General features: G+C 39.9%; 1 protein-coding gene across 2 annotated transcripts in view; it reads left to right on the plus strand.

Annotated features, from left to right (window-relative positions):
- The window catches only part of si:dkey-250d21.1 (uncharacterized), a 41,442-nt gene extending 28,858 nt beyond the window's left edge, over positions 1–12,584 (plus strand). For both annotated transcript variants that reach the window (XM_062048384.1, XM_062048385.1), the window contains exon 11: positions 10,426–12,584. In XM_062048384.1, the coding sequence (XP_061904368.1) occupies positions 10,426–11,960 (1,535 nt within the window). In that variant the 3' untranslated portion in view covers positions 11,961–12,584. The remainder of the gene's footprint in view (positions 1–10,425) is intronic.
- The last annotated feature ends 9,241 nt before the right edge of the window (positions 12,585–21,825 follow it).

The following is a 21,825-nucleotide window of genomic DNA, read 5'->3' on the forward strand; positions in this document are numbered from 1 at the left end:
TTGCTTGGAAAGTGTGCTTTGTAAATAAATTTGCCTTGCCAAGATGTAGGCACGTTTCTCATTAGTGTTCGGAAAAAATGGCGGTGGGAGCATGGTCAATATGTTGTATATGTGCATAATCTGCGATGATGCACAGGTTTTCTTTAGAAGGACTTAAAAAATGATATTCTTACATTTTCAAACAAATCTGTGTTATTGATAATATGTATTAACATGTAGTTTTTCCCCATACATCGTTTTGCAAAATGTTTCTATTGTTGCTGCTTATTGTACAATATTTGTACACAATTTTTTAAGTTTCTTTAACTTAAATCCTTTTAGTAACTTTTTCTCTAATAAAAAGGACTAGCAACAAATCGAGCATCTTTTTCTGGTGTTATTGAAGACTGTACTCGTGTTTAGAGACTCTTTATTTCTGTTGCTGAATGTCCGCGACGAACAGAGAGAGCTCCAGCAAGCCTGATGTCACACTTGCTTCGGGCTGCTGCTACAGCTGCATTTTGTATCCTTAAAGGCCTACTGAAATGAATTGTTTTTATTTAAACGGGGATAGCAGATCTATTCTATGTGTCATACTTGATCATTTCGCGATATTGCCATATTTTTGCTGAAAGGATTTAGTATAGAACAACGACGATAAAGATTGCAACTTTTGGTATCTGATAAAAAAAAGGCTTGCACCTACCGGAAGTAGCGTGACGTAGTCAGTTGAACATATACGCAAAGTTCCCTATTGTTTACAATGATGGCCGCATGAAGTGAGAGAGATTCGGACCGAGAAAGCGACAATTTCCCCATTAATTTGAGCGAGGATGAAAGATTTGTGGATGAGTAAAGTGCAAGTGAAGGACTAGTGGGGAGTTGAAGCTATTCAGATAGGGAAGAGGCTGTGAGAGCCGGGGGTGACCTGATATTCAGCTGGGAATGACTACAACAGTAAATAAACACAAGACATATATATACTCTATTAGCCACAACACAACCAGGCTTATATTTAATATGCCACAAATTAATCCTGCATAAAAACACCTGCGTGTTTGTTATGCTAGCTCCTAGCTCCTCTGCTAGCTCCTAGCTCCATAGAACACGCCAATACAATTCAAACACCTGATCAACACACACAATCACTCAGCCCAAAAGACCGTTTACCTAACCCAAGGTTCATAAAGCTTATATCTTTTTAAAAAGTTACGTACGTGACGCGCACATACGGTCAAGTTATCGAATGTTTAGCAGCCAAGGCTGCATACTCACGGTACCTGATATTCAGCTGGGAATGACTACAACAGTAAATAAACACAAGACATATATATACTCTATTAGCCACAACACAACCAGGCTTATATTTAATATGCCACAAATTAATCCTGCATAATAACACCTGCGTGTTTGTTATGCTAGCTCCTAGCTCCTCTGCTAGCTCCTAGCTCCATAGAACACGCCAATACAATTCAAACACATGATCAACACACACAATCACTCAGCCCAAAAGACCGTTCACCTAACCCAAGGTTCATAAAGCTTATATATTTTAAAAAAGTTACGTACATACGCAAAAAAAAGCCAAAGCTGCATACTCACAGTAGCACGTCTGCGTCTTTGTCATCCAAATCAAAGTAATCCTGGTAAGAGTCTGTGTTGTCCCAGTTCTCTACAGGCGTCTGTGTATCCAAGTCAAATGTCCTCCTGGTTAGAGTCTCTGTTATCCGAGTTCTTCCATCTTGACTGCATCTTTCGGGAATGTAAACAAAGAAGCGGCGGCTGTGTACTGTTGTGGCTGACTACGTTCGAAAAATACGTCCATTTCGCACCGACAACTTTCTTCTTTGCTTGCTCAGCTTCCTTCTTCATAATGCAATGAACATGATTGAAACAGATTCACGAACACAGATGTCCAGAATACTGTGGAATTATGAAATGAAAACAGAGCTTTTTCGTATTTGCTTCAATGTGGAAGGCATACCCGTGTTCGCCGGGCCACGTCACGCGCATACGTCATCCTCAGAGGCGTTTCGAACCGGAAGTTTAGCGGCAAATTTAAAATGTCACTTTATAAGTTAACCCGGCCGTATTGGCATGTGTTATAATGTTAAGATTTCATCATTGATATATAAACTATCAGACTGCGTGGTCGGTAGTAGTGGGTTTCAGTAGGCCTTTAAAAGGCCCCCGTTGTCTATAGACCTGGGATGATAATCAAACGATTGATGAAAATGATCTGGATAATTTTGCAGACCTAGATAAGGTGTGTGTGTTTTTTTTGTCCCCTTTGTCTTGCCTTTAAACAAGAAAGATAGTTTGGGTTTAGCACCTGGCTGCGTTTGCTCCACAGCGGGAATAAAATGAATGGAGTGAACCCTCTTTTCATGTACTATCTTAGTCTGTTTGGTGGAAGCAGGGCCTCAATCATACTAAATGAGATGATTAACGGTGATGTTAGGATCTTGGATTCCACAATCATCAGGGATATTAACATTGAAAAAATTTGGTTCCCTTGCATATCAAATCAAGCACTTCCACATCTGCGGTGAGGGGAGCAACAGCAGCTAGTATTGAAGCCCTCTGAAGCAGCTGCCATACACACCAGAGGTCGGCATTAACAAACTTTTACGGGGATGCTGACGCCGGTCACTTTGTTTTATTTCCGTGGAGTCCTGGACGTGCGTTAAAGACCACACTTCTGTTATTAAACAGCACACGTTGGATGCTGTTCTGCTTGTCTCCCTAGAGTTCCACTAGCAGGAGTAATATTAACCATCGTGCTAAAGAAAGTCTGAAGACACTTTTTTGTTGTGTGCTAACATCAGCATGGTGTCCACCTCCTAAACCTGCGCATGAATCCAGGGAATGCGGAAATGCATTTGCGCATTGAAGGACTTTCACGTGAACCATGACACTAAATAACACATATTTTAGTATTTCGGCATTTAATATAAGTATTTCACACTACCAACTATCAAATATATAATATATATATATGATAAGGTCAAGCAGGGGTGTCCAATTGGTGTATGGGCTGCCAGCAGAACATGGCTGTTTTTTTCAGGGATCCCAGTCGTCCTCTTTTTGGCGGAATGCGGCTATTCTTTTAGCCTAGTGATTCTCAAACTAGTGGTACGTGGGGTCCATCTCGTGGTACGCCAAAGAATCACTAAAATATAGGGATGTTCCGATGCCAATACAACACTTTTTGGAGGTGTTGGTATCGGTGAGTACTTGTAACTAAATCTCCGATACCACACTAATATGTATTTTATAAGGAACCTCGGGTCTACGACCTAAATAGCGCGCACACAAACCAATAAGTCCACTAGCAACTAGCACGCTAATGTTGCTACACGGAAATGACTTCTTCTTTGCCTCATTTTCACCGGAAATGGAAGACCAATTCACCAATGGAAGACTGTGCTACCAATACAAACCCTAATGAATGCGGTGTGACTATATTACAAACTCAGGCAGCCAACAATCGAACGGCAACATGCACATTTTGCAGTATCTCTGTTTGGAGGGGTGGGACACATGTAGGGCGTTTTAATACAAGCAACTTAATAAAGCACCAGAAAGCCTGCCATGCACAGAAATTCCAGCTGAAAGTGCTTGTGCAGCCCTTTGAGACACTTGTGATTTAGGGCTATATAAATAAACATTGATTGATTAATTGATTGAAAGAGGCCACATTAGCCTGGGTAGCAACCCAAATTGGAGACACCACAGCTTCAACCGGCCAGCGAGCATGGTCTTATCGATGTATTCTCGGTTCTGGGCTGTGACAGGTTGGGCTCCGTTATGCTTGGTTACTCATCCCCAGCCTGAGCAAGGAGATGGATGTCCTGCAGACTTTGGTTTTGGTCCTGCTGCTGGACTTCATTCGTCTTACTGGACTTGTTTCGTAAGAAGTAGTGGTCAATGCGAAGTTCCTGTTGCTCTGACATCAAGCACTTTTTCAAGCCCTGGTGTCTTCTTTGACCTGCATAGGATGTTACCTTGGTCCAGCCCCACCTGCAATTCCGGAACTCAAATCCTGGAGTAGGTCTTATAGGCTCAGGTATCTTGTTCTCGATCTCGTTGTCTGTGTCGTTCCGGGGTCAGTTGCCGTGTAGTCTGTCGGCGAGTTATCATTTTAGCTAGTATTTATTTGAACACTGATACAGTTTGCAGTTGAATGAATGATAAGTGAGCTTGCCTGTAAACAAACTAAAAACAAGTTGTGACAACGTTCCCGACACATCGCCTGCTGCATGTTTGCTCACGTCATTAACTCTCAGTCACAGCTGATGGACGCTGTGTTGAGAAAATAAAAGCAACGTCAAATTCTCCTTTGCTGTATAATTTTAGTGTGGGACAGATGAGTCTGCCTCCAATATTGTCCACACCTGTCGCCATCTAAACACAGTAGTGCGCTCTTATACGCACGCAGGAAAGCGAGGGAAAATGACAATAAACCAAGCGCTTGGCTCAGTTTACTTCGAGGGAAAATCTCCGGAGCAAAGTCTGTGTAGTTTGTCCGCCATGATCATCAAGCAAAATTAAGCTAGTGCGCATGCGCCTGACTTCATGTTGTCTAAAATGCATTAATAAATTACGTTTTTTTGGTAATTAGAAAATTAGACGGTATTACTAACCGTCGGGAATTTTATCGCAAATTATCATTATATCATTTATCGTTACATTCCTAGTCCATTAACATGTAAAAAGTCAAGGGCGGTCACGGCATGTTTTTGTCGTAGATGCTGGTCAATTTTTTAGGGCATTGAAGCAAGGGACAAGGCGGTCGCGGCACTTGCTGCCGTTGCCGTGGTTAAATTCAAGCCCTGAACTTGTACTTGATCTAGTACTGCATTGCCAAAGTTGCCTAAAAAGCACTAAAAAGTATACTCATGAATTTATTAAGATGTAATGAAAAGCTTAATGTTATAATTGAACAAACTTGTAGCAGATACCATGAATGCAATCTTACATCCATGACTTTACTAAGTGACTCACTAATTCAACAAAATATGCCCGTTTTTATAATTACAGTATTTTTTCTCAAATATAGCCATCATATCAGTAATCATGACATGCCGAGTGATGGAGTGAAAAGATTTTCTCAAACCAAATAAAACATTAAACTAATGAAATAAATTAATATACATTTTGGAATGGCTAATATTTATATGGTGAATATATTTTCTCAACCAAAACGATTAACTATTGATGCTGTGGTACAGTCATGAAAAAAAAGGTGTGGCCGTTTATAACATCTACTAGATAGAAACTATTGGTAGGTTTTCTTGCATTTTAACATAATTTCTATGTAGGAAATGGCTTCAAAAGTATCTTAAAAATGGTAACATCTTATCAACTGCATGGAGATACCCTTTGAACCCCCTAAAGGTCCCTTGACCCAGAGCTAATATTTTTCAATTCCTCTATTTGTTTGTACCTCACTGGGATCCCTGTTTTTTTATTGCCCTAAAACCCATCAAAAATGTGTAAATAGAGCTAAAGGCATCATGTACTGAGAAAAAGATTAAATGTTCATACTAATAATGAACAAAAACACTAGGTTGCCTTTTAAATACTGTATGTGGATAATGTTTATTTAACCTTTTTTTGGGCTAACCACTATGTCATTACATATTAGCAGTGTTCAGAAAATTACATCTAAACATTAATTAATTATAGTTTCTCATTACATTGCCAAAAAGTAATTGAAATAATAACAATTAATTCATTAATTTCTAGGGAGAAAAAAAAATCTGGCATATAGTGCATCCGGAAAGTATTCACTGCGCTTCATTCTTTTCACATTTTGTTATGTTCCAGCCTTATTCCAAAATGGAATAAATACATTGTTGACACTCCAGGTGGGCTGCCATGTGCTTTTTACTAAGGAATGGCTTCCGTCTAGCCATTTTACCATACATGCCTGATTGGTGGATAGCTGCAGAGATGGTTGTCCTTCTGGAAGCGTATTTTCTCTACACAGAGAAATGCTGTAGCTCTGTCAGAGTGACCATCAGGTTCTTGGTCACCTCCCTGTCTAGGGCCCTTCTCCCCTTATCGCTCAGTTTAGACGGCCAGGGAGTTTTGGTGGTTTGAAACTTCTTCCATATTTGGATGATGGGGGCCACTGTGCTCAAGGTAGCAGATATTTTTCTGTACTGTTCTCCAGATTTGTGCCTCAAGACAGTCCTGTCTCGGAGGTATACAGACAATACCTTCGACTTCATACTGTGTTTGTGCTCTGCCATGCATTGTCCAGTGTGGTACCTTATATACAAACACGTGTTTGTCTTTCCAAATCATGTCCAATCATGAATTTGCCACAGGTGGACTCCTATTAAGATGTAGGAACATCTCAAGGATGGATGATCAGTAGAAACGGGATGCACCCGACCTCACTTTTTTTTAGCTTCATGGCAAAGGCTGTGAATATTTATGTACATGTAATTTTCTAGTTTTTAAAATGTTTAATACATTTGCTAAAATCTCTAAAAAACAGAACAAAGAAAACATTTTCACTGTGGGGTCCTGTGTGTAAAATTTTGAGGACAAAAATGAAATTGTTCTAATTTGGAATAAGGCTGTACCATAACAAAATGTGGAAAAAGTAAAGCGCTGTGACAATCCCCTATGATTAAAGTGAACAAACCAAATGTCTCATTTGCGACTTTTTTTCACCTCAATAAAAGGCCAAACCACAGGTAGTGAGGTCCTCGGCTCTGGTGCAGCAACAAAAGGACATCAAACTTGACTAAACAGAGGAAGTAAAAGTAATAGGACAAATACCTTTTTCAAGATGAGTTACACCTCCGTGTTGAGCTGCTGTGTCCAATTTCTGGCGATCAACCACACCGGGATCAATGGTGGATTTGGCTTGCAAGAGGCGCACAATGGCATGGCAAGCTCAGTATCTGACATTGGCGTGTCCTGACGAGCCTCAATCACATCCCCTATGTTGAAACATCCTCCCAACACTACTAGTAAGATATCCTTGTGTGCCGACAAATAGATTTTATATACCGTATTTTTCGGACTATAAGGCGCACTTAAAATCCTTTCATTTTTTCAAAACTCGACAGTGCGCCTTATAACCCGGTGAGCCTAATGTACAGAATAATTTTGGTTGTGCTTACCGACCTCAAAGCTATTTTATTTGGTACATGGTGAAATGATAAGTGTGATCGGTAGATGGCAGTCACACATAAGAGATATGTGTAGACTGCAATATGACTCAAGTAAACAACACCAACATGTAATATGTTCCATTGAAAATATAGAACATTACACACGGCGCTCAAAGATCTATCAAAAGTTTTTAGTACAGCTTTGGTAAGCTATGAAGCCACACCGCTTGATGGATTGTACTGTGCTTCAACATACGAGTATTATTATGGTGTGTGTATAAGGTAATACATATTATCTGGTGTTTTGTTTCGCAATATTATGGAAAATAAACTTTTCTTACCTTCTGGTACCTGCTGATCTCTATTTGGGATCGGCATAAGTCCTGAAAATTTGCACGCCTCGCCTTTGTAGTCCGTGCCGACACCGTAGTTGATAAGCTTCTTCTTTTCCTCTATCTTCTTGTTATGTGACATTCATCCTCTGCTGTTGCCATTTCTAATATAAAGTAGTGTAAAGTTCTTACTTACTGTATATCTGTCAGTAAACTTGCCATGAAAGCGCTAAAACATACCGGTTTAGTGGGTTTACATTATTCACCCAAGGACCTTTAGTTATTAGAAAGTTCCGGTCGGTCGGTTTTTCACGGTACACATTTCTGGCGTTGTTGTTGCACTAGTAAGCCACGGATGAGGAGATGCTGCTCCGTTATTGATTTATGTAAAGTCTGAATGTCATTAAAACAGTTAGCTCCATCTTTTGACACTTCTTCCACTCCCGTCATTGCACGCTACAACAAAGATGACGGAGAAAAGACGCTGCTGAATGTGAGCCACGTAATAAGACCGCCCACAAAACGGTGCATACTGAAGCGACTGTCAGAAAGCGGATTGAAGATGATCCGTAAAACATAATCTATTCAACATTTTGACCAAAGAACCAACATTACATGTTATGTAGAACACAAGGAAGTGTTTTCAATTTAGAAAAAAAAAAGACTCCTTTAATGCGCCCTATAATCCGGTGCGACTTTTGTAGGAAAATAGACCTGACTAGACCCGCTCATCGGCAGTGCGCCTTATAATCTGGTGCACCCTATGGTCCGGAAAATACGGTAATAAGAAATGTGGGAAGTCAAAACACGGCAACTGATTTCAAAGACGTCACTATTGGCCTGCACTCTGCACTAGAGGTCGGAATCTTTGGCCACCTCACGATTCGATTATGATCACAATTCAGGAGCTATGATTCGATTAAAAATTGATTATTGATGAATCTTTAATTTATGTATATTGATGCAGTTTTACATTTCTTTTTGTTTCACTAAATAAGCGTTTATTATTTGCAACTTTTAAAAACAGTGCATTTGTAATAAGAAATTCCCATCACATTTATTAAAAACATTGAAAATGTGTGCAAAACTGGAACATAAGTGCCTTTTAATAAAGGAGCTGGTCCAATTTCTCGGTGAGGTAGCTCACTGCAGTCAGCCAAATTATCAAAACTGTCTACATTACTTTATTTACAATGAATAAATTGATTATTGGTTATTGACGTTTACTAATTGATTTTATAATTGTCCATGTCCAAATTGCGATGCATCTAAAAATCGATTATTTCCCCCGCCTCTGCGCTGCACCCAAAAATCTTTTTCTAACATTTAAAGAAGACATGAGGAACCTAATCGTCTCTGCGCACATAGAGATGTTGTTCCCGCCTGCAGGATTTGTTAAGGGAATTGTTACGAAAATTGGCAAACGATTTCAAGAAATTGATAAACTTGGAGAACCAGTTTTCGATTCGTACACTTAAGGTTGACTAATTAGTTCTTCTCCATGTGGAAACATAAACTAGCTGGCTACAGTAACTTTAGTAGGATGCCGAACCCTTTGGAACAAAGCACTTAGTGAAAAGTAAAAATAGTCACATTTCATACATGAATAGTATAATGGTAATAAAGTAAATAAATAATCAAGTTTGAAGATAATGTAAAATTGTATTTTCCATAGGCTGACTATTTGTGCATTTGTTTTGAATGTAACCGGTCATTACAGAAACAAAACAACTACAAATGTGCGGCTTTTCCTTAACGTGCAGTATTTAGGTCATTCAAACCAATCGATTGCAAGAAAGTTTAAACATATCATCTGCGCTAAACCGTTGGGAGAGATTTCTCTTGCTGTTTTGAATTCAAAGTTCTTACGGCGGAAGACTTTTGTGTGACGCAGCTTTTGTAAATTGTTTTGTGTTATTTGTTTTAAGTGCTGGAACAATTTGTCATATTACACCCTGATTAGGCAACGTTAACATATATACCTGCACAAAACCTGACTCACCCAACAGAAGTCATAGTGACACATGTCAGACTCAGAAACATAGTAAATGTGTTCAAATGTGTCCTATATATCTCAGTGCTTGAATTGAGCTTATCATTAAAGCTTGTCATGGTTTTTTTTAAGATTGCTAAACTGGAGCGTACCAGGAAACCTCAAGTTTCTGGTTGACCATGCTACCATCTGAGCCATGTGGCCCAAATGTGGCTGTCCCAAGACATTTTAAAGCCGTTCAAAATTTCTAATAAGGTATCAACATATTACATAGTTCAACTGTTTTTATTAAGTTGCTTAAATGAATTCATATAAAACAAGCTAGGTAAATAGTTTTGTCAGGATTTTAGCCTTAAAGACAAAGATTTATAAAAATTAATAAATCAACAACGTGAGAGAGATGGATGGACATAAAGACGACAGAAAAGACATCTCTGCCAAAATTGTATGATACAGTGGCCATGAGTTCACGTCCCATCTGGGGCATGTATTATTTAACCCTTGTGTAAGCTTAAGATTGACTTTACACACTAAACTCTTAGGACCCAAAAGGGACCTGCTCATAAGTCAGCAATACTTTTATTTTGTTTTTGAACTTGAATTTTTTAACAATGATATTTATTGCTATAAAGTTTTTATTATGTATTTTAATGTTTTATGGCCTTTTTGTCAAAACCTTTTTTATTATGGGAACATTTTTAAAAAGTGCAATATTTCTAAAAAATATTTTGCAAAGTTGACTATTTAAGTTTGAGCAATTACATCTATGAATAGGTCAATAATTACTTACATTGATTTTGATACAGTAGACATAAAATATAATTGTATTACTTTTTATGTGCCTACTCTCATTGGTTACGTGAGAATTGCATACATTACAAATAGGTAATTATGTTTTATCATGTTGTGATACTATCACATGTGCAATTATAATAGTCGTTCATCTCTGCTTTAATGTAATATTTATTTTCCAAATTCTCACCAGGGAGTGTCAATGAAGAAGTGTCAAACCAGGAGACACCCCCAGAACTCAGCGCCATTGGGGGTTCTGCGAGTAGAGAGGAGAACTCTACTGATACTCAAGTGGTCCTGGAGGTTGTTCAAGGGCCCAGACAGCCAGTGTCCTTCTATGAGCCGCAGCTGCGTGAAGAAATTATCAAGGAACTCTGGGACTCTCAGTTCTTCACAATCATCACTGAACAGACTGTTGTTATAAGCGGTGAAGTTTATGTCCCACTGTGCATTAGGTACCTAAACAAAGAGGACATCCAATGTGAAGAAACATTGGCTTTTGTTCCTCTTGTTGGAGACTGCGCGGTCCTCTCTGAGTCTATTGAGATGGCACTCTCTGAAAAATGGGGTCTTAACATGGCGTACTGTAGAGGACAGGCCTTGATGAGTGTTGGCGAGGTCGGCGCTCAAATGAGAGCTGTGAGCTTAGCGCTAGCTGAGAAATACCCTCAGGCAGTGAGAACAGTCAACTCTAGTTTGTCACTCAATGCGTGGCTGGCAAAGTCCTCTTCAATAGAAGCAGCGACTGAGGGAACGGTCCTGGCAGGTCAAATATTACGTTGGCTAACAGAGGATGCAGAGCGGCAAAATAAACTGGAAGAAATGATCCTCCACGTGTTCCAGCACAATGAGGCAAAGGGGAACGAGCTGAGGGACAAGCTGATGAAGAACTGGGATAAGAGTCACAACATGCATGAGGTGATGGTGGAGATTATCGAAGCTGTCTTGCTTTGTTTAAGTGAGCTCAAACATCAGGGAGACATTTCGGACCGGCAGCAAGCGTCGCAGTTCTTTGATTCCATCACAAACTTTGAGTTCATCCTCTCATTGGTGGTGCAGAGACACGTCTTGAGTGCCACCAAGAAGCTGAGTCAGTCTCTCCAGGGCAAGCCCTTGGACATGTTGCTTGCTGTCAACAGTTTACCAGATCTCAGCGCGTCTCTCAGGAATTTGGTGAGCGACATCAACGCACATCACAAGGCGTGGTTCGAGGAAGCCGTGGTGCTCGCTTCTAAGCTGCACATCCAAATACTGCATTCGGTTCTGTTGGAACCTTTGAGTGAGTTTTACAAACTTGCGCTCAGCGTGAAATTGGTTGAACACTCCTTGTTAGAAGTCGACGAGCTCTTCACCGAGAAGGTCATGGATACCTTGAGGTGTCTGGAGATTGTGCCTTACGCAATGTCCAAAGTACAAAGCAGCACTCTCAGTGGTCTCATGCTGCGCCTGTACAAGGAAGACCTGCGAGACGAAGCTTCCCTTGATGACGAGATCAAATTGTGGAAGGAGAAGTGGTTGGACCCCCTGGCGGGCTATCTTCCGACCACCGTGCTCGACACCCTCAAAACGTCCCAAATAAGAAGCTACAGTAATATCGAGACTCTCCTCCGACTCCAGGTCATTTTGCCCTTTTCAAGAAAAGAGAGCAACTTCAAGCAAGGAAAGAGAAGCTTACAGGAATTCATTCAGCAGGAAAAAAGATCCCTCGCCGAACTCCATCCTCTGTAAAAGCTGCAAGGTCTTCCATCATGGAGAGGTTGGCGCCATCACCGCCGTACTCGAGAGCCTGGAGGTCTGTAATCAACATTTCTGTGTGTGCATCCATCCATTTTCTACCGCTTGTCCCTCTCGGGGCGCGGGGGTGGCTGGAGCCTACCTATCTCAGCTGCATTCGGGCGGAAGGCGGGATACATCCTGGACAAGTCGCCATCTCATCGCAGGGGCCGTTTTTGTATATATTATTCAAATTCTTTGTGTTCTCCATTTGTTGATAGTCTCTAAACCACGTTTTTGATATATTTTCCCCTCTTTTCTAGTTTGTACAATAATACTGCTCAATGGGACCAAAATGGCATAACAATAGTCAGGTGAAATAAAGCAATGTTCCATTGATGGTTATCAATGCTAGTGTGCCTTGATACAAACATTTTATTCAAGATGTCCCATTGGTGTGACCAGGCTGGCATCAGTATCCCTTTTAATGAGTTATTTTACTTCCAACTGTCACTCTTGCTTCATGTTCTGATGCTTTGCTATGTTTCCTGTCACATTTGCTGTAAACCTAGCTATTAAAGAATGTCTCCTTGATATGGAAAATCTTCTATATATTTGTCAAAAAAAGTAATAAAAGTGTCCAAAAAGATAAACAGTGGTGTTCATAAGTTTTTCTGATTGTAGCAGTAACTGTAACAAGACACAAGGTGGCTCTGTGGGACTGCATTACCTAAGCCTGGATGCAAACTTCTCTTGCGACCAAGCCAGCCAACAGAAACAAAACAGAGCTTTATAAACTTCAACAAATACCAAATACATATTTTCCAACTGCATTAAAACGATAAAACTTCCAAGATGGCGGCGCTTCATGGCGGCAGCTTCTTGCGAGCGCTCCTGGAAGTGTAGACCGATTTGGCAAAAATACGCCTCAATTCAGTCAATTTCATGGCTGGCTCACAGCGTGTTCACTCCGTGATCACTTACGACCGACTTACGATTCTGGATGTGGAGAGATCGGGCCATTTGGGGCTGAAAGATGCGTGTACGGTGGACCTACTCGCTAGCTTGGGAATTCTTCGCGAGCAGTGGCCTTTGAAGCAGCGGCGTCCACTACCAGCGGAGACCGTCAACGAAAGAGACGTAAGCGGTGCGCTCGGAAGCAGAAGCGGGGGTGTCGGGCGGGGCTAACAACAAAGCTAAAGGCGTTGTTGTTAGCGGGGCTAACGAAAAAGCTAAATGCTAATCCACAAAGAAGCGCTAATAAGGAGTCTGTTAAGCTAGAACTAGCCAGCGCCAGGCTGGATAATCCCTGCACACATAGCAATTCTCTTAGAATAATATACAACTCACATAATGTTTTTTCTGTGTCAGAGGTGGACATGCATTTTACTGAGGTGGCAAACAATCTAAAAATTCCTGTCATATCAATTCCTAGATATGGTCGAAATTATTTAAAGTGCACTACGCATAATAAACGTAACATTATTAATATTGCTACTACGGATACTTTCAACAAAAACTCCTCAAAACAGCCCACCACCTATAATATGGGCTTTTTAAACATAAGGTCATTGTCTTCCAAAACGTTATTAGTTAATGAAGTCATTAGAGACAACAATCTTGATGTCGTTGGTCTAGCCGAGACCTGGCTCAAACCAGACGAATTTTTTGCGCTGGGTGAGGCGTCTCCTCCTGGCTATACGGGAACGCATATTGCCCGTCCCATTAAAAGGGGTGGGGTGTTGCACTAATATACAACAAAAACTTTAGCCTTACCTCGGACCTAAATAATAAATATAACTCGTTTGAGGTGCTTACTGTGAGGTTTGTCACACCGCTGCCTCTGCACCTGGCTGTCATCTACCGCCCCCCAGGGCCCTATTCGGACTTTATCAATGAATTTTCAGAGTTCGTTGCTGATCTAGTGACGCACGCCGACAATATAATCATAACGGGAGACTTTAACATCCATATGAATACCCCATCGGACCCTCCATGCGTGGCGCTCCAGACTATAATTGATAGCTGTGGTCTTACACAAATAATAAATGAACCCACGCATTGCAACGGTAATATGATAGATCTAGTGCTCGTCAGGGGTGTCACCACCTCCAAAGTTACGATACTCCCGTACACTAAAGTAATGTCCGATCATTACCTTAAAAAATTCGAAGTTCTGACTCATTGTCAACAAACTAATAATAATAATAATAACTACTATAGCAGCCGCAACATTAATGCTGCCACAACGACGACTCTTACTGACCTACTGCCTTCGGTAATGGCACCATTCCCAAATTATGTGGGCTCTATTGATAACCTCACTAACAACTTTAACGACGCCCTGCACGACACCATTGATAGTGTAGCACCGCTAAAGCTAAAAAGGACCCCTAAAAGGCGTACCCCATGGTTTACAGAAGAAACTAAAGCCCAGAAATTATCATGTAGAAAGCTGGAACGCAAATGGCGTGCGACTAAACTTGAGGTTTTCCATGAAGCATGGAGTGATAGTTTAATAACTTATAAACGCATGCTTACCTCAGCTAAAGCTAAATATTACTCAAATCTCATCCACCTCAACAAAAATGATCCTAAATTTGTGTTTAGTACAGTAGCATCGCTAACCCAACAAGGGACTTCTCCCAGTAGCTCCACCCACTCAGCAGATGACTTTATGAATTTCTTTAATAAGAAAATTGAAGTCATTAGAAAAGAGATTAAAGACAATGCATCTCAGCTACAACTGGGTTCTATTAACACAGATACGACTGTATATACGACGGACACTGCCCTCCAAAATAGTTTCTCCCTCTTTGATGAAATAACATTAGAGGAATTGTTAAAATGTGTAAATGGGACAAAACAAACAACATGTTTACTTGACCCAATTCCTGGGAAACTTATCAAGGAGTTTTTTGTTTTATTAGGTCCATCAGTGTTAAATATTATAAACTTATCACTTTCCTCTGGTACTGTTCCCCTAACATTCAAAAAAGCGGTTATTCATCCTCTACTCAAAAGACCTAACCTCGATCCTGACCTCATGGTAAACTACCGGCCGGTGTCCCACCTTCCGTTTATCTCGAAAATCCTCGAAAAAATTGTCGCACAGCAGCTAAATGAACACTTAGCGTCTAACAATCTCTGTGAACCTTTTCAATCCGGTTTCAGGGCAAATCACTCTACGGAGACAGCCCTCGCAAAAATGACTAATGATCTATTGCTAACGATGGATTCTGATGCGTCATCTATGTTGCTGCTTCTTGATCTTAGCGCCGCTTTCGATACTGTTGGTCATAATATTTTATTAGAGCGTATCAAAACACGTATTGGTATGTCAGACTTAGCCTTGTCTTGGTTTAACTCTTATCTTACTGACAGGATGCAGTGTGTCTCCCATAACAATGTGACCTCGGACTATGTCAAGGTAACGTGCGGAGTTCCCCAGGGTTCGGTTCTTGGCCCTGCACTCTTTAGTATTTACATGCTGCCGCTAGGTGACATCATACGCAAATACGGTGTTAGCTTTCACTGTTATGCGGATGACACCCAACTCTACATGCCCCTAAAGCTGACCAACACGCCGGATTGTAGTCAGCTGGAGGCGTGTCTTAATGAAATTAAACAATAAATGTCCGCTAACTTTTTGCAACTCAACGCTAAGAAAACGGAAATGCTGATTATCGGTCCTGGTCAACACCGACATCTATTTAATAATACCACCTTAACATTTGACAACCAAACAATTAAACAAGGCGACTTGGTAAAGAATCTGGGTATTATCTTCGACCCAACTCTCTCGTTTGAGTCACACATTAAGAGTGTTACTAAAACGGCCTTCTTTCATCTCCGTAATATCGCTAAAATGCGTTCCATTTTGTCCACAAACGATGCTGAGATCATTATTCATGCGTTCGTTACATCTCGTCTCGATTACTGTAACGTTTTATTTTCGGGCCTCCCTATGTCTAGCATTAAAAGATTACAGATTGTACAAAATGCGGCTGCTAGACTTTTGACAAAAACAAGAAAGTTTGATCATATTACGCCTATACTGGCTCACCTGCACTGGCTTCCTGTGCACCTAAGATGCGACTTTAAGGTTTTACTACTTACGTATAAAATACTACACGGTCAAGCTCCTGCCTATCTTGCCGATTGTATTGTACCATATGTCCCGACAAGAAATCTGCGTTCAAAGAACTCCGGCTTATTAGTGATTCCCAGAGCCCAAAAAAAGTCTGCGGGCTATAGAGCGTTTTCTATTCGGGCTCCAATACTATGGGATGCCCTCCCGGTAAAAGTTAGAGATGCTACCTCAGTAGAAGCATTTAAGTCTCATCTTAAAACTCATTTGTATACTCTAGCCTTTAAATAGACTCCCTTTTTAGACCAGTTGATCTGCCGTTTCTTTTCTTTTCTTTCTACTCTGCTCCGGGGTGGACCGCTAGCCTGTTCATCGGATGGGGACATCTCTACGCTGCTGACCCGTCTCCGCTCGGGATGGTTGCTGCTGGCCCCACCATGGACTGGACTTTCGCTGATGTGTTGGACTTTCACAATATTATGTCAGACCCACTCGACATCCATTGCTTTCGGTCTCCCCTAGAGGGGGGGGGGGGGGGGGGGGTTTACCCACATATGCGGTCCTCTCCAAGGTTTCTCATAGTCATTCACATTGACGTCCCACTGGGGTGAGTTTTCCTTGCCCGTATGTGGGCTCTGTACCGAGGATGTCGTTGTGGCTTGTACAGCCCTTTGAGACACTTGTGATTTAGGGCTATATAAATAAACATTGATTGATTGATTGATTGATAAAAATTTCTGATGGAATCTTAATAATCAATTAAAAAAAATATGTGGTCGTTAACGCACCCTTGATTTGGTTGTGATCTGTGTATGGGAGTTTTATGATACATTTATACATCCATCCATTTTCTACCGCTTGTCCCTTTTTTGGGGTCGCGGGGGGGTGCTGGAGCCAATCTCAGCTGCACATGGGCGGAAGGCGGGGTACACCCTGGACAAGTCGCCAACACTGATAGAGATTGATTGATTGATTGAAACTTTTATTAGTAGATAGCACAGTTCGGTACATATTCCATACAATTGACCACTAAATGGTAACACCCGAATACGTTTTTCAACTTGTTTAAGTCGGGGTCCACGTAAATTAATTCATGGTAACGCTTTGTGTATTTAAAAATCTATTGTAATATAACAAAAGACTAGCCAATTTTGTTTACATTGTTAGAATTATAAAATACTACAATAACATCATATTTAACTAGATTTCAGGACTTAACTGTTCATTTAAACTAATTTGATTACAAGTAATGGAGGAATGTAATGTTATCTCTTATGCTAGTCAAAGATCCTTTATTTGAGAGAAGCGCTGTGCTGTTTTTAAGAACCGGCTAAATAAAAATAGTCCGAGATCCTCTCTATACTTGGCCAATAAAGTTGATTCTGATGACAGGTGTGCTCTGTTTTAAGGAATTAATGCAAGAAAATATTACAAAGATGCTCCATATTGTGCTGCTTTTTAAAATATGCTGCAAAAACATTAGCAAAAAAATCCTGCATGATGTGCCTTAAGAACAAAAAATGTAGATAATAAATCAAGATGTTCAAATATAAATACAGAAAACATGTGCGATGTACAACAATATGTGATGCATTAAATTGTATGCATGTTCCAAAAAATTGAACTGAACTGAACAATTGGAGAGCAATAAACACAAGAAAACCGGTACATTTCTTTTTACATTTGTCTTCATATGAAATTGTTTCTTTTTTTTTAATTTAGAATTTGGGAGGTTTTCATGTTTGACACAAAATGTAACTAAAATGTTAGCATGTGGCAGATTAAAAAGCAGTTATGTGAGTTGTTGCTCTGTGGCTTTGTTGCTGTGTTTGTGTTTGAGGTAAGAGTTTTGGAGAAACTTTGTGTTAACACAATCAATTATTTGCTAAACATTCAATCTAGTCTGAACTATGAGCACCATTTGAACTTTGTCAACTTGATGACTTTCCCTTTCTGAACATTTAAAGGTGCTGTTTGCTACTTCCTCAGGCTCACAGTAACATTTTTCAAAGCAAAAAAAATAACAAGCTTATGTTACCATTAGTGGTTCAACACAACACATTTTTCACAATTACAAAGTTTATGTACAAACCCCGTTTCCATATGAGTTGGGAAATTGTGTTAGATGTAAATATAAACGGAATACAATGATTTGCAAATCATTTTCATCCCATATTCAGTTGAATATGCTACAAAGACAACATATTTGATGTTCAAACTGATAAACATTTCTTTTTTTGCAAATAATCATTAACTTTAGAATTTGATGCCAGCAACACGTGACAAAGAAGTTGGGAAAGGTGGTAATAAATACTGATAAAGTTGAGGAATGCTCATCAAACACTTATTTGGAACATCCCACAGGTGAACAGGCAAATTGGGAACAGGTGGGTGCCATGATTGGGTATAAAAGTAGATTCCATGAAATGCTCAGTCATTCACAAACAAGGATGGGGCGAGGGTCACCACTTTGTCAACAAATGCGTGAGCAAATTGTTGAACCGTTTAAGAAAAACCTTTCGCAACCAGCTATTGCAAGGAATCTAGGGATTTCACCATTTACGGTCCGTAATATCATCAAAGGGTTCAGAGAATCTGGAGAAATCACTGCACGTAACAGCTAAGTCCGTGACCTTCGATCCCTCAGGCTGTACTGCATCAACAAGCGACAAGTGTGTAAAGGATATCACCACATGGGCTCAGGAACACTTCAGAAACCCACTGTCAGCAACTACAGTTGGTCGCTACATCTGTAAGTGCAAGTTAAAACTCTCCTATGCAAGGCAAAAACCGTTTATCAACAACACCCAGAAACGCCGTCGACTTCGCTGGGCCTGAGCTCATCTAAGATGGACTGATACAAAGTGGAAAAGTGTTCTGTGGTCTGACGAGTCCACATTTCAAATTGTTTTTGGAAACTGTGGACGTCGTGTCCTCCGGACCAAAGAGGAAAAGAACCATCCGGATTGTTATCGACGCAAAGTTGAAAAGCCAGCATCTGTGATGGTATGGGGGTGTATTAGTGCCCAAGACATGGGTAACTTACACATCTCTGAAGGCGCCGTTAATGCTGAAAGGTACATACAGGTTTTGGAGCAACATATGTTGCCATCCAAGCAATGTTACCATGGACGCCCCTGCTTATTTCAGCAAGACAATGCCAAGCCACGTGTTACATCAACGTGGCTTCATAGTAAAAGAGTGCAGGTACTAGACTGGCCTGCCTGTAGTCCAGACCTGTCTCCCATTGAAAATGTGTGGCGCATTATGAAGCCTAAAATACCACAACGGAGACCCCCGGACTGTTGAACAACTTAAGATGTACATCAAGCAAGAATGGGAAAGAATTCCACCTGAGAAGCTTAAAAAATGTGTCTCTTCAGTTCCCAAACGTTTACTGAGTGTTGTTAAAAGGAAAGGCCATGTAACACAGTGGTGAACATGCCCTTTCCCAACTACTTTGGCACGTGTTGCAGCCATGAAATTCTAAGTTAATTATTATTTGCAAAAAAAAAATAAAGTTTATGAGTTTGAACATCAAATATCTTGTCTTTGTAGTGCATTCAATTGAATATGGGTTGAAAAGGATTTGCAAATCATTGTATTCCGTTTATATTTACATCTAACCCCATTTCCCAACTCATATGGAAACGGGGTTTGTAATACAAATCATGTCAAATCATGTTGTTGTGAAAGAATCTACATTCAATGACCGCTAACGCTAGCTATCCAATTTGCTATCATTAGCTAACAACACCCAAAGCTAATGCGCCTGCATGTGTTACGTACGTACCTGATTACGTCATTACGTACGAGAAGCCGTAAGAGGGCGGGATATATGTGTAAAATACATTGGAAATTTGGCGTCCGTGTAAATGTTGCAAACAGCCCCTTTAAGTTAATATCTGCACTAATCCAATACATGATTTATTGAGCAATGTTGTGTGTAGATATCTCATATATATGAGATATCTAAAATGATTAAACCATTGTAATGTATACATAATTTTGTGACTGCTAAATCGATGTTTACTATAAACATGTTATCAATGTAAAATTTAAAAAAAAATTGATAGCAAGAATAAATAATCAATTAAATAACTGTCTATATTAAAATAAATAACGTTACTAATAAAAATATTAGATGCAATTATTATAATTATTGAATAAGAATATATTGTATTACCTATTTATAACATATAAAATAAATAAAGATTCAAAGGAAGCTGCTTAGTTACCATCGTAGAATTGGAAAACCTTCTCATTGCTATGCTTAAGGACAGTAGTTTATTTACCAGCTAATATTCAGTCCCTCCAGAAATTCAAGATTGTGCTAATTCATGTAAATTTGACCAATCCCTGTGATTTAGATTCAGATTCTGAAGTACTTTATTAATCCCAGAGGGGAAATTAATTTGCGGCCTCGCAACTTTTTCCAAAATCCGAAAATTTGCCGTCCGTTTTGGCCAATCAGCCTTTTTTTTTTGGCAATCAAATTTGTCTTTGAGCAGCTTTCAAACACGCACGTCAATTGTCTAATCAAAACGTACGTATGTTTCTTGTGTAGACGAAGCAGAAACAACATGTAACAATATATGAACTCTTTATTGATCAAATGGCACAATTGTCCTCCTGCACAATAAGACCTACTTCCTGTTCCTGTCTACAATGCCAAGACTTCTGCGTAATGTAGTATATAAACATTTACTTCCTAGATTACATGTATTTATATAGTTATGTAACTTGTATTTATCCAGGGTAAGCCAATTAAGAAAATATTTTCATTTGCAATGCTGACCAGGCAAAGTGGCAACATCTACATGTTAAAGATGTTGAAGTGTGATGACAATCTCATCGTATCTCATTTACCAACAAACATTAGCGGTATAAATGGCTCTCAGCAGTTCACAAATGCTCTTAACGTGCAGTGGTAAATGTGTTTGTACATAAATAGTGGTTTAAGAAGGACAAATACTTTTCAAGTGTTAAACATACACAGAGAATGTCTGCAATTTGTGGATGACAGAGCAGACAGCGGACAATAAGGAAGCCTTTGCTGGTATTTATTTCTGTGATTATAATTATTACTATTACTAGTTATAATTAAATAAGACAGTAGAGTCATTTGACAATGAGCTCTGAGAACTTGCTCTAGTGTGTACTTTAAGTCTGTGTGGTATAAAATTAGTAAAACATCAATACAGTATTTGTGCATTTTTAGCAATTGCATCGTGCTGAAATGTGCTTTGTATTGACGATGACTCAGCATATACTTATCTTCCATAACCCACTGAGTGCACGTATTCTTACTGTCAGCTGTAACAGCAGATACAACCAAACAAAGCCCTGATTATCGCTGCTCAGCAGTGTGAAAGAAGCACCTCTTGTCTCCGGTGTGGCTCGCCTACAACGCTGTTCACAGGCCTCACCGAAAATGTAGAGAACACAACCTGTGAGTATGAAATATGAACATGATTGACGTATAAAATCACATACATGCACAAAATGTACACATTTGCCAATAGATTGATCATAAATTCCACTAAAGTAAAACTTTTGTAGGGTACGTGTCATTGTTTCTGGTGGGACACATTTCAGTGTAACACCAAACAATGGACTAACTTAAAAAGCGGTATTTCCTTCATATGAAAAGTAAGCAACAAAGATTAGACAAGTGTCGTAATCATAAACGTTCATTTGAGCATTGTTTTGTTTCGCGGCAGAGGAATAATAGGCCACTGTGGTTAGAGTGTCCACCATGAGATCGGTAGGTTGTGAGTTCAAAACCCG

This window comes from Entelurus aequoreus, linkage group LG05 (genome assembly GCF_033978785.1).
Source record: "Entelurus aequoreus isolate RoL-2023_Sb linkage group LG05, RoL_Eaeq_v1.1, whole genome shotgun sequence".
Lineage (NCBI taxonomy): Eukaryota > Metazoa > Chordata > Actinopteri > Syngnathiformes > Syngnathidae > Entelurus > Entelurus aequoreus.